Source organism: Xenopus laevis, chromosome 1L (assembly GCF_017654675.1).
Source record: "Xenopus laevis strain J_2021 chromosome 1L, Xenopus_laevis_v10.1, whole genome shotgun sequence".
NCBI lineage: Eukaryota > Metazoa > Chordata > Amphibia > Anura > Pipidae > Xenopus > Xenopus laevis.
The window spans coordinates 119736918-119750498 of NC_054371.1; the positions used below are offsets into that span (position 1 = coordinate 119736918).

At 37.2% G+C, this 13581-nt stretch overlaps 1 protein-coding gene across 6 annotated transcripts in view; it reads right to left on the reverse strand.

Annotated features, from left to right (window-relative positions):
* Window positions 1-6048: 6048 nt before the first annotated feature.
* The window catches only part of gne.L (glucosamine (UDP-N-acetyl)-2-epimerase/N-acetylmannosamine kinase L homeolog), a 36820-nt gene continuing 29287 nt past the window's right edge, over window positions 6049-13581 (reverse strand). For all 6 annotated transcript variants that reach the window (XM_018256564.2, XM_018256567.2, XM_018256572.2 and 3 more), the window contains 4 exons: window positions 13144-13365; window positions 11724-11906; window positions 10395-10511; window positions 6049-7439 (listed from right to left, as the gene is read on the reverse strand). In XM_018256564.2, the coding sequence (XP_018112053.1) occupies window positions 7204-7439; window positions 10395-10511; window positions 11724-11906; window positions 13144-13365 (758 nt within the window). In that variant the 3' untranslated portion in view covers window positions 6049-7203. The remainder of the gene's footprint in view (window positions 7440-10394; window positions 10512-11723; window positions 11907-13143; window positions 13366-13581) is intronic.

The following is a 13581-nucleotide window of genomic DNA, read 5'->3' on the forward strand; positions in this document are numbered from 1 at the left end:
TTTTAAAGTTTTTCCAAAATCTAAATTTAAAGTTCAATGTCCTGGTCTCTGGTGTTTCAGTTTCAGTCTGTCAGCTCAGTAATTCAGGTGCAGACTCTAAACTATTACAATTTTGCAACATTTAGTTGATACATTTCTCAGCAGCATCTCTGGAGTATTAGCAACTATTATATCAGTTCTAACAGCTGCCTTTCCTGAAACCCAGGGATTCTGCTCAGCAGGGACCAAGATAAGAAATGTATCAAATAAATGTATCCATTTAGAACAGTTTACAGGGTCGGCGACCCCCCCCTCCCAGGGCTGCTTCAAAAGGTGAAAAATGACACTTTACAGTTCAATATTAGAAAAACAGTCACACATATAAGATAGAAAGTAACTGGAAAAAGTCATTATTTTTGGTAATCTATCTGAAAACAACTACTTGTTTGAAGGTGAAGCACCCATTTTAGGTATGAAAATTACAGAAATCCATTATCCAGAAACCCCCAGGTCCCGAGCATTCTGGATAACAGGTCCCATATCTGTAATATCTTCGATCCCTTTCAAGAAGATTTTGCCCACCAGTTCTTCATCTCCCTAGTGAGAAGGGTTGCTCTTTAGCTTTTATCTTCCTCCTCAAACCCTTCTAAATGTTACAACCAAACTTTATTTTACGGGGCCCGGTAGATTAAAAAAATCTCTTGCTCCCATCTATGGCATTGACCAGGACTCCCAAGAAAAACAGTGAGTCTCTGAAGGACTTGAACACTGGCTCCTCTTCTAGATTTACCTTTAAAGGGCCACTCTACCCTATATTTATCCAGGTACAGGTTTATGGTATTTGTCAGGACGTGCTGGTTCTGACTCTTGAAACTGTGTAGCAGAACTCAGCTCTATATAGATAAGCATGGCAAGAATTGTGGAAACTGATGTCTTGGGGGCTGGAGGAGAGCTGACTTTTGCTAAATTGTTTCAAGAGTCAGGAGAGAGAATAAGAGGGGTCGACTAATGCTTTCAATAGCAATTATGTTTACAAATAACTAAAATCAATGCAAATTTTATAAACAAAGATTGCTCCACTGATCACATATTACTGTGCATTTATTATAGGAGTCAAGATATGGCTGGCTGGCCTAATTCTTTACATACATATTGATTTTAAACACCATGAAACATATTATAGAGCTCATTTAGGGGCACATTTACTAAGCTCGAGTGAAGGATTTGAATGAAAAAAACGTTGAATTTCGAAGTTTTTTTTTGGGTACTTCGACGATCGAATAGGCTACTACGACCTTCGACTTCAATTCGAATGAGTCGAACTTAAAATTGTTTGACTATTTGACCATTCGACAGTCGAAGTACTGTCTCTTTAAAAAAAAACTACATAAACTTACCGAGATACAATGTTAGCCTTTGGGGACCTTCCCCATCACTTTTCTAAGCTTTTTTTGATTGAAGAAAAATCCTTAGATCGATCGCTTAAAATCGTTCGATTCGAAGAATTTTATCATTCGATCGATTTTTCCTTCGATCGATCGTAGGATTTGCGGTCAATCCTTCGAATACGTAAGATTTTACTTTGAGGGTCAAATTTGAGGGTTTATTAACCCTCGATATTCGACCCTTAGTAAATGTGCCCCTTAGTGTTTAAGTATGCGAAAATATTAGTTAGCTACTGAAGAAAGTCATAATTCTGTTGCATACATTTCAAACCAGATTTCCCCATCTGATTTCCCCCCATCAAGTTTTATTATTACCCCATGCTCAGATTGCAAACAGATCCTTTGTAAGCATCTTCATGTCCATTAGCGCAAGCAATACCCTCTTCTGCTTCACTGAAAATTCCATTGCCTGTGCTACTTCCCCTCCATACAAGCTTTGCTAAATGTATTGCTACATGCAAGCAGAAAAATCCAAAGAGGCTGTTAAAGGGATTGTTCACATTTAAATTCATTTTAAGTATGATGTATAGAGCTATATTCAGACTGAGACAATTTGCAATAGGTTTTCATTATTTGTGGTTTATGAGTTATTTAGCTTTTTATTCAGCAGTTCTCCAGTTTGCAATTTCAGCAATCTGGTTGCTAGGGCATAAATTACCCTAACAACCATGCATTGAATAAGAGACTGGAATATGAATAGGAGAGGGTCTGAATAGAAAGATGAGTAATAAAAAAAAAATAGCAATAACAAAACATTTGTAGCCTTACAGAGCATTTGTTTTTTAGATGGGGTCGGTGACCCCCATTTGAAAGCTGGAAAGAGTCAGAAGAAGTAGTTCGATTGGATTTTTTCCTGCAAAGCAAGTTTTTGGGAAAATGTAATAATAAATCAGTGTAAAAAAACCCGAGCTCGGAGTTTGTAGCAGAAAATATTGATTAATATTTATATAAATTCGGACTTTGATAAATAACCCCCTTTGAGCGTGACCGCTAGAATGAAATAGAAAACATACATTTTATGGTGTTTAGAATTAATATGTACATAAGGAATTAGGGAGCAATGGTCTAATTTGATTTTTTTAAGATAATAAAAATACTTTTGTTTCTATTTGGACCCTTAACTTCTTGATAATTCAATATATTTTAGACAAATGGTAAAAATAAATTGTAATTGTGCTATTGTGAACTTAGTGTGACAAAACTCTGGTGACAAATACTGTATGCAATTACGTCATTGCTTTATTGCATTCATTACCAGAGGATTCTCCCCAAACATGGTAATGATTGCAATAAAGCAATGACATGTGGGATATTAGCATGGAGGATTATGATCTAAATGAGGTGATAAATGTCTTCTAGTATTTCACCAGCCTGGACCTGATGAATTTTCATTTTTGGTAAAAGTTTTAAAATTGACACTGAGCTTTAGTAAATATGCCCCATTATTTGTGGGATATGGTGCATAAAATGAAAGGGTAAAAAAAAAATTCTCCTCTAATCCTTGAAATTGACTTTTATATTTTTACAAGCACATTGCTGCCATCTTCTGGTGAAAACAAGTGGTGGCGATAGGGTTCATATGAGCAAGTTAGACAGGTAGAATTCTAGTTCAGATTATTTCCCCTTTTATATAAAATATATAAATAAAGGATTTCTTTATAGACCGTAAACACATAATTCTGTATCCAGAATTTCTACAAAATGTCTGTATTCAGAATTTTATCCTAACTAGAATACAGAAGAAGGCAAAGATTTTCAGATTTTCAATGGGAGCAACGTCGGGGATCACTGCTTTAGTCTAAAGGCTCTCATTCCTTAGCCTTAAGAAATGTTAGGCTTTCTGAAAATGCATAAAACATAAAGAGCTTACTAGTGATGCGCAGGTCGGGAAAAATCTGACCCGTACCGGACTCTCACCTGCCCTCCCTCAGCCTGTGCCCGCCCGACATTGACAGAACCAATATATCTTATAGGGGGGGCTTCCTTTCCAAGCAGATGTATTAAAGCTCACTCAAATGACTGATTCCAGTACAAACAAAATCTAACAAAATAACTGCCTTTTTCACAAATTCTGCATGTAGAGAGACATGATCTGGTGATTTTAATAGAATGAGCTCTGCTAGGAAAGGAGCCCCCCTATTAGATATATTGGATCTAACTGTCAATCTATATCTGACACCCAAAAGCTGCATGAAGACAGAATGAAGAGAAACAGATGCTGAGAGAGGAATATAAACTTGATTATTTCAGAAACGGTACAGAATTTTTAATTGATTGTATTTAGAAAGTTTCTTATTTCAGTATGCCAAAGATTATATTAAAATGTTCATTTTTTTGATAGTTCCCCTTTAATGAATGTGCACCATACAATACCTGCTCAGTATCGGGGTGTGCCAGAAAAAAAACAATGGAAGATTCCCACAAATTGATGTCACCAAAATCTGTAGAGTTGCCCAATTTGGCCAAATTTTGGCTTGTAGGCTGGTACAAACCTTTCAGGAGAGGACTTCGATGCTCTAGCACAACCTATATCTGCCAAAGCCCCACTCTGGTATGTGTTGAACACAGAGTCAATATCAGCCAATGAATGGCCAGTGGAATACATGTCTGACATTTCAGTACACTGGAGAACCAAAAATTATTCAGGCACAAGCTCCTATTGGCCATATCAGACAACAGGGTAAAAACATGTTTGCCCATTCTAAGCAAAATTTCTATTTGTCATTATTTTGCTTTTTTTTTTTATAAATTAATCTTATGCTGCTGCTTAGTGGACAATTAAAAAAATTGCATTCTTATTTTGTTACTTATAATGCTGTTCCAGGCCTCTTCTATTCATCTTGGTTTCAAGGGTAAGTAAGCCAAAGCAACTACATAATGGGTAAAGCCTGAGAGCCAAAAAAATAAAGGCCAATTGCAAGTTGTCTTGGAACGTCACTGTCTACACATTATTATAAAAGGTAATCCTAATGTGGCCTACCACTTTTGAACTGAAATAAAACAATAGAAATAAGACAAGAATTTGTATGAAAGGCTTTTAATTTAGGTCATCCTTTTTACAATTAAAAAAAAACCTGTAAATGTTTACATAAGAAAATAAAGGTGACAAGAGCCTTATCTACACATAAAACAATTTGCAGTCATACTTTAAAAATTAAGCAGAAAAAAAACATGGAAATGTAATTTGTTCCCCCCTACTAGATTAGCATACATATTGCTTTGGACCCACAGTTAGAACCATTTCTTTTTTACTTTCATTGTTAGAGAAGGCCATGGAGTGCCACTGTATTTAAAGGACCAGTAACATAAATTTTCTTTATTAAAAAATGTGTTAGTGTAGAACGAAAAAAAAACCACAAAGACATATTAAACTTTTAAATCTCTAAGTCTTTATTAAGAAATACCTTACTGAAACTCCGCTTGTGGTCCTCTTGCGGCCCCTGGAGGGAGGAGAAATCGAGTGACGCACGATGGATCGCCTTTTCTGAAGTAAGGTATCTCTTAATAAAGACTTAGAGATTTAAAAGTTTAATATGTCTTTGTGTTTTTTTTTCCGTTCTACACTAAGGGGCCGATTCACTAACTTCGAGTGAAGGATTCGAAGTAAAAAAACTTGGAATTGGCGTAAATTTGCCTGAGTAGAATGATTCGAGCGCAAAAACGCTGCGACTATTCGCCCATTCGATAGTCGAAGTACTGTCTCTTTTAAAAATACTTCGACTGCCTACTTCGCCACCTAAAACCTACCTACCTAATTGCTTTAAAAGCCTATGGGAAAGTCCCATAGGCTTGTTTTCCAAGTTTTTGATCGAATAAAAAGGCATTAGATCGAATGAAAATCCTTCGAGCGAATATTCGATCGAGCGCCTATTCGCCTGGCGAATATTCGCCAATTCAACTATTCGCCAGCGCGTAAATCCGCCCGAATTGCCTATTCGATTCTATTCGAATCTATTCCCCAGTCGAATTTCGAGGGATTTAACCCCTCGAAATTCAACCCTTGATGAATTTGCCCCCAAGTCTTTATTAAAAAATAACTTTTAGTGTAGAACGGGAAAAAAACAGACATATTAAACTTTTAAATTGCTAAGTCTTTATTAAGAAATTACCGAAACTCCGCTTGCGCTCCTCTTCAGAAAAGGCGATCCATCGCCTGGAGGGAGGAGAAATCAAGCGTCGCATGTTGGATCCTCGCCGTGTTTCCTTTTCTGAAGAGGAACGCAAGCGGAGTTTCGGTAAGGTATTTCTTAATAAAGACTTAGCAATTTAAAAGTTTAATATGTCTGTGTTTTTCCCGTTCTACACTAACTAATTTTTTAATAAAAAAATGTTACTGATCCTTTACAAGGCAATTACACATAGAAATAGACACACAGAGCTGCTGACAGACCGTACATGAACACTGTGGGGCAAATATCACAGGAGAGAAAGATTCTCCGCTACATTCTCCAAAGAATACTCTAATAACACAAGCTCTGGATTAGCTTTCACATTTATGGAGAATTTCCACGTTATTCTTTCATAACTATACCTCCATAACAGGTTAGAGCATTGTTTCTACTGCCCTATCTATAGTGGGGTTATGATTACACAATGTTTTTTCCAGGTAGGGAGGAACCTGCAACCACGGGGGGGGGGGGGGGGTTGGAATCAAGTTCCCCTGAATATTGCTTTTCTCTAAGATTTTCCTCCTACCACTTGGTTGATGCCATTGCCAGCCACATGCACAGAAGGAATAATATATAACAAAGGAGATCATTTTGGTCCTGTAAAGGAGCCCGCTGAGTATACACAGTTTTACATCTGGCTCCTCATGCAAATAGTTCAACCGGCCCCTATGAATTAAACAAATATTGCTTTGTGGGGCTGCACAAATAACTGGGTAGCATATAGCTATAGCCGCTATCCCACCCAGATTGCTGCATCGTAATGGAGAAGTTACAATCACTTGGGGGGGGGTGCCTAATATTTAGCAGTGATTAGGATCCCTTACCTTAACTTTTACTGAAAAATGCATTGGGTTCTGTAGGAGAATGACATTATAATCCTTCTCTGCTTCTCAGATAGTCTCTTCATTCCCAGACCAGTATTCATGTTCAATGCTGTCTTTTTGCTCTACTTTTTCACTCTACTGCACATGTGCACTCAGACCAGAAGATGGCAGTCTACAATAGCAGCCTGGGCCAGTGCACTTTTATTAGCAAACAGGAGCACACAATATTAGGTAGGTGATTATCTCTTGCCTTCTTCTCTAAGAGCAGGTGTGTCTATTGGTTCATACATCTTCTTGGATGGTGGCTGCATGAAACCACCTTCGATAAAGACCATTTTTCCCCACATAGATACTAGGGTACAGACAGAACAATAACAATAAGAAGAGACATGAACATATAAACAGACCAATGTCCGTGTTTGAGTCAGACATGAACGAGGAAAAGGCTTGTGCCTTAAGAGGAAAAAAAAAAAAGGTCTAGGTCCATGTGGCAATATTTACCTGCTCTACTTTAATCATAGGGACTTGTGTCAATCTCCACGATCATCTTTCATCAGCAAAGGTGGCTTCGAACAAGCTTTTCATGGATTAAAATAAAAACCCTCCACAGAGTTCATATGAACGTTATGTACAAATACTATAAAACTAATAAAACCAGAAACGATTGCACAACGTCCAGATTTGAAGTCTTTCCCATAAAATATTAAATATTAAATAATTTAGTCCTGATCAGGGCTAGAGAGTAGAAGAGGTGAGAGTCTCTTGGCAGCACAAGGTTCTGGGCCATTAGTATGTTCTGCGTGTGGTATAATCGAGCACCATGCTTGCCGCTCCTAGAAGAGCAGGATCTGATAAATTGGACACGACAACATTGACGTCCTGAATTGAAGCCAAACCTCTCTGGCGTATCACGTCCTTCACCACATTCACATACTGGTTTGCAAGGACTCCTGATAAGATCACCAGCGATGGGTTTATAGTGTGGAGGATATTTATAATGCCAATGCCCAGAGCAGTACCAGCTAGAAAAAAAGCCAAGCAAAGCAAAAGCAGGTTAGACTAGTTCAATGGAACTAGAAAGTTCAATGGAAAAATATATATTGCAACAAAATCCTTTAGCGCAGAAATCAGAGGAGATCACTGTGGCTTCCAACGTGTTCATTTCCATAATCTCCCTTGACCCAGAATGCAAATTAGAAACATATTGGAACATATAAGGAGACCGATTTATTGAGAATTATTAAGAGAGTTAAGAAAGTATAAAATAAATTTGCAGTCTATTTTAACTTTCCCTTTAACACTGGTATGCTATACATCTATTACATGCCCAGCAATTGGGAATTCATAGGGTGTTTGGAAGCTCTCATTTGCCACATATTAAAGGGGTTGTTCACCTTCCAAACACTTTTTTTTTCAATTCAGTTGTTTTCAGATTGTTCCCCAGAAATAAAGACTTTTTTCAATTACTTTCCATTATTTGTTTTTTACTGTTTTTTCAAAATTTAAGTTAAGAGTTGAGTGTTCGTGTCTCTGGTGTTTGAGTCTGACAGCTCAGTAATTCAGGTGCAGATTCTGAACTGTTACAACTTTGCAACATTTAATTGATATATTTCTCTGAAGCATCTCTGGAGTATTAGCAACTATTGTATCAATTCTAATGAAACCCAGAGATTCTGCTCAGCAGGAACAAAGATAAGAAATGTATCAACTAAATGTATTCATTTCGAACAGTTTACCGGGTCGGAGACCCCCCAGACACTTTACACATCAATATTAGAAAACGGTGACACATAAAAAAAAGAATGTAATTATAAAAAGTAGTTATTTCTGGTGATCCATCGGAAAACAACTAGTTGTTTGAAGGTAAACAACCCCTTTAAAAACAATCTTGTATAAACTACTGATAATGACTGCCAAGCATTTCCACATCAGTATGTACACAGACAGATTATAAATTATTAACTTAGTTAGACTGAAAGATATGGAAGATTGAGAGACTGCTGTTAGCCTTATTGGAGCAGTGCTGTTATGGCGCCTGCTAAACCTGTTTGTATAAAACTGAAACTGATAAACGAACCCTCGGACTTCAAATGAAGGATGGGAGACAATAAAATAAATAAAACAATTTAAATATATAATGTCTATGAAGATTCTCATTTGTCCAGGTCATGATATATACAGTATCTAGTACAATTAAAGGGGAACTCCACAAAAACATAACTTAAGCTTTTTGAAAATGAAACACAATTTCAAGCAACTTTGCAATATACATCAATTAAAAAATATGCAGACTTTTCATTATTTATAATGGTTTGGAACAGTTCCCTAAGCCTAGCCCCCTGCTCTCCTTCTGATCGGACTACTTTGCTGAGCTGCCTAAGCTACCCAGTGGTGTTGTCACTCAGCCCCCACCCCATATGACGCCACCGCACACCCCCTGACCCGAAGGCTGATTTTATTTCAGGAAAAAAATGTGGCAATCTTATTCACAAGTTATTCCATTTTACAGTTCAGCTGTCTGTAGATAACACTGGCTTCCTGGAAAAATGGGCGAGTACAACAGCAAGGCAATAATTACTAACATTATCTCACAAAGAGGAACAAGGATATAGCGTGAATGAAAATATCAAGTTTACCATACACATAAATGTATGTCTGGCTCATACAATTTATAGAATACAGGTATGGGACCTGTTATCCAGAATGCTTGGGACCTGTGGTTTTCAGGATAATGGATCTTTCTGTAATTTGGACCTGAAATCTACTAGAAAACCACTTAAACATTTAATAAACAAAATACATTGGTTCTGCTTCCAATAAGGATTAATTATATCTTAGTTGGGATCGAGTACAAGGTACTGTTTTAGTATTACAGAGAAAAAGGAAATCATTTTAAAAAATTTGGATTATTTGTATAAAACGGAGCCATGGGGTGATTTGGAGCTTTCTGGATAACGGTTTTCCGGCTAACGGATCCCATACCTGTATATCTAAACTGTAATGTTTCACTGAGCGTGGAACCTGCAATATTATGGATTAAGGCCACCATGGCAATGCAGCAGCTTCGAAGATTATGCATATTCTATAGCCATCATATTTTACTTAAGTACATGTATGGGGATAAGTACAGGTATGGGGATCCATTACCTAGAAACCCATTATTCATTATGGAAAGGCTCTCCCATAGACTACATTTTATCCAAATTTTTAAAAATGATTTCCTTTTTCTCTGTAATACTACCTTGCACCTGATCCAAACTTAGATATAATTAATCCTCATTGGAAGCAAAACCAGCCTATTGGGTTTATTTAATGTTTACATAATTTTCTAGTAGACTTAAAGGGCTGGTTCACTTTCAAACAACTAGTTGTTTTTAAGATAGATCACCTGAAATAACAACTTTTTCCAATGACTTTCTATGTGTGACCATTTTTCTAATATTGAAGTGTAAATTGTCCTTTTTCAACTTCTGAAGCAGCTCTGGGAGGGGGGGTCGACGACCCTGTAAACTGTTCTAAATGGATACATTTAAATAATGGGAGGTAATTAAAAAAAGTCATAATTTCTGGGGAACAATCTAAAAAAAAACTGAATTGAAAAAAGTTTTGGAAGGTGAACAACCCCTTTAAAGTATAAAGAGCCAGATTACAGAAAGATCCCTTATCCCAGGCCCCAAGCATTCTGGATATCAGATCCCATACCTGTATAAGGTACAAAAAGTATATTCTCCCTGGAAATGTTAAGAAGGCTGCCACTAGGGTTGCCACCTGGCCGGTAAAAATGATGGTTGATCCCAATGTTATTAATAGGGAAAAAAGATAAATATATAGGAAGGCCGGTATTATTTACCTAAAAAGGTAGCAACCCTTGCTGCAACGTGTAAAAACAGTATTTTAGGAAAGTGTGAAACTAACCTGTGAAGCTAAATAAGAGCCGTTACAGAGCTACATGAGTAGGCAAGCAGTAAACTATTTACCTGTTTTGAGAATGTTGGCTGCTTTGGTATTGCCAAATTTTGCAGCTTGAATCAGATGAATTGCACTCACAGATTCATCATTCTTCACAGTCATGCCTTCAACCAGCAGCAGATCATCTACAGATCATGGAAGATAAAAAAAAAAGGGGAACGGATCAAAGCCAATTCATTCAGACTGGTGTCAATAGAAAAATAAAAAACAAAGAATCAATGGTGATCACTGTTAAGAGGAACAGAGGCACTATTTAACAGATGCAAGCACTCACATTATTTAAGGCAACTAAGTAAACAATACATAAATAAAAAAGAGGCAGGATATAAAGCAGTTCAATTCTACAAGAGTTGCTGGATAGGATATATTTTTTCCTGTGGATGCTGCTCTTACTTCAGGGGCCAAATCAAAAGCCTATTATTAATCAACAGCCAACTTCTGTTTGAGGTCAGCTGATCTTACTCATGACTTTTCACATGGATGTCACACAGGGAAACATTACCCTGAGATTATAAGCAAAGTACTTAAAAAATGATTTATGCGTGGGCAGGATTTTCTTCATTAGACAATTCATGGTACCCATCATTGACCAAACTTTTTCTACCTATGAATAGTTGAGATGTTTATGGTAAAATCAGTGCTACAGAGCTCACTTGACAAGGGAGGGCTGGTAACTTTTGACTTGAGTAGCAAAGAGAATTAAGTTGCCCTTGAGAACTGGTCAAACCTAGCACTAGAGGGGAAAGAAAGCAGAATGCAGCACAGCGATTGTGCTCATGCCGTGCAAATTACAGCTATTTAGAATGATCCCTTGTAAAAAAGATCAGGTAACCTTAAGCTGAGCTGTTAAATAAAAGCACAGACCACAGTCAACCTGTGGGAAATCCCAGCCTATAGTGGCAGTTGTCAGTGGCAGACCCTATACTATGGTGGCCTGTGCTGCACATTTTAAGCAAATACTTCTAATTTGAAACATGATTTACTTTTTCTGGTAACTAAGCTGGTCACATCCATATTGGTGGCAAAAACAATCTTATTGGGTTTGTTAAATATTTAAATTATTTAAATTACGGAAACATCACTTTTCCAAAAAACACTAGGTTCCAATCATTCCAGATAATGCATCCTATACCTGTACTAGCAAATCTGGCCCATATTCATATATTCCAAGATAAGAGTAAAATGCCCATGGGCACATGAAAACAAATGTGTAAGCAAACCATAACCAAGTTTTATTTAGAAATAATTAAAATAAATATGAGTACACATCTGTGATTCACTAGAGGCTGGGGAATTTAACATTTCAAAAAAAAGAACTGAATATTAAATACACACACCATCATGAAGCTTTTTTGCTTCCCTTTGAAGGGCTATTCCAGAGGCATATGCTTCTACACACCCACTGCTGCCACACATACACTCTGGCCCATCAAAGGACACCATGATGTGGCCCAGCTCGCCGGCACAGAAAGAGCTGCCGTGAACCAACTCATGGTTATGAACGACTCCTCCTCCAATCCCTGAAACACAGAGAAAAGTACATTCACAAAACGTGAAAAAAAAAAAAAAAAAATAATCAAGCAAATAATTTAACCTTATACACAGCTACTTGGAATGTTAGCTAGCTGGGATAGTGGGAGTTGAAGAGCATCAAATATGATGTTTTATAAAAGGCTACGCCATTCGCTGTCCAGAAAGAAACATGGCAATCTATGTACATATACTGGATTATCCTCCACATCTATTTCTTCTCATGGGCTAGTTAGCTGCATATTGGCAGCCATTAAAATCTACTAATCTTTATTTAGGACTTACTTTGCTAATGGTGCCTAGACAGGAAAATACTTATTGTGCATTATAAAGTCATGGGTATCTTATTACTGTAATGTTACAAGGAACAAAAACAGTATTTCTTTGCCTATTTAGCCAAGGGATAGGATTAATGTATACATTCCCTTTCTGGACATTGGGACAGTTTCTCTCTGGAGATTTAACACATGTTATGCTTGCCTGTTTAAACCTCAAATTCAGAATATAATCCTCTGTATTGCTCACACATGTAATCCCCCCTGCTGCACATGCTCCTGGATAACACTTGAATTGGCACTTATATCACACATCCTACAGCACTTTAATACTCCTCCAAATTGTGTCTGTAAGTTATCCTCCCATTTAGAATGTAAGCCCCATGGGCTAGAGTCTCTCATCCTTTTGTCTCCTTGACACGGAGCAATGAATCTGTATTGTAATTATATTTTATATTTATGTGAATTGTATTTCTTATAATGCACTTATTGTTACTTTTTACTTCAATGACCCCTTGTTTGCCACTACTAATTTATTGTTTTGCCCTCAAGGAGCGCTATACAAATAAAAATATACATACATACATGCAGCTAACAGTCCTTCAAGGGAGAATCTATGTTGTGTGTTCAAAGGAACTATTCCCTGCCACTTTCCAAATGAATATAAAATGCTCTGCTTATGGCAGGTGCTGTCCGGTGGGGATTGCTCTGGAACACTGAAGAAATCCCTCCCGAGCAAGTGTCACAGGCAACCCATATGCCATTGAATACAAATTGAACTTAAAGGAGGTAACGCGTAAAATATTTTTTTTTGTATCTGTTCATGGTGCATTCTGTTTTGGAATAGGGTTCTGCAATGTGCTATGTGAACAGTAATTTCCACTGCTGGCCTATCAATACATTGTTTTGTATATAAAAGAGCTTCAGAATTTGAAAACCCTGCTACACATACCCGTGCCAGTAATAACGGTCACAAAGTCTTCTATTCCTTTGCCTTGGCCAAATTTCCTCTCTGCCAGTGCAGCACAATTGCCATCATTGTCTACCCATACTGGTAGATGTAGTGTGTCAGAAATTGGAGTTCGAAGGTCCACAGAGCTCCACTCTTGTATAAGTTTTGTGGAATGAAGCACGATACCTTCCTGTGGGTTTACACGACCTCCTGTAGAAATGCCTGTCCAAACGAGGAATAGGTAAGAATGAGAATTAGCAGCCTACAAATAAGCAAAACAGACACTTCTTATACAGTTAAAACACTCGAGCACATTTAATTTTTGTGTAAACTTGGCAAATTTTACATATTATTATTATTATAAGCCTTATAATTTCAATAATCGTACTGCATTTACGGTTTGATATACTAAAAAACACAAGAGCAGTTTGGAATACC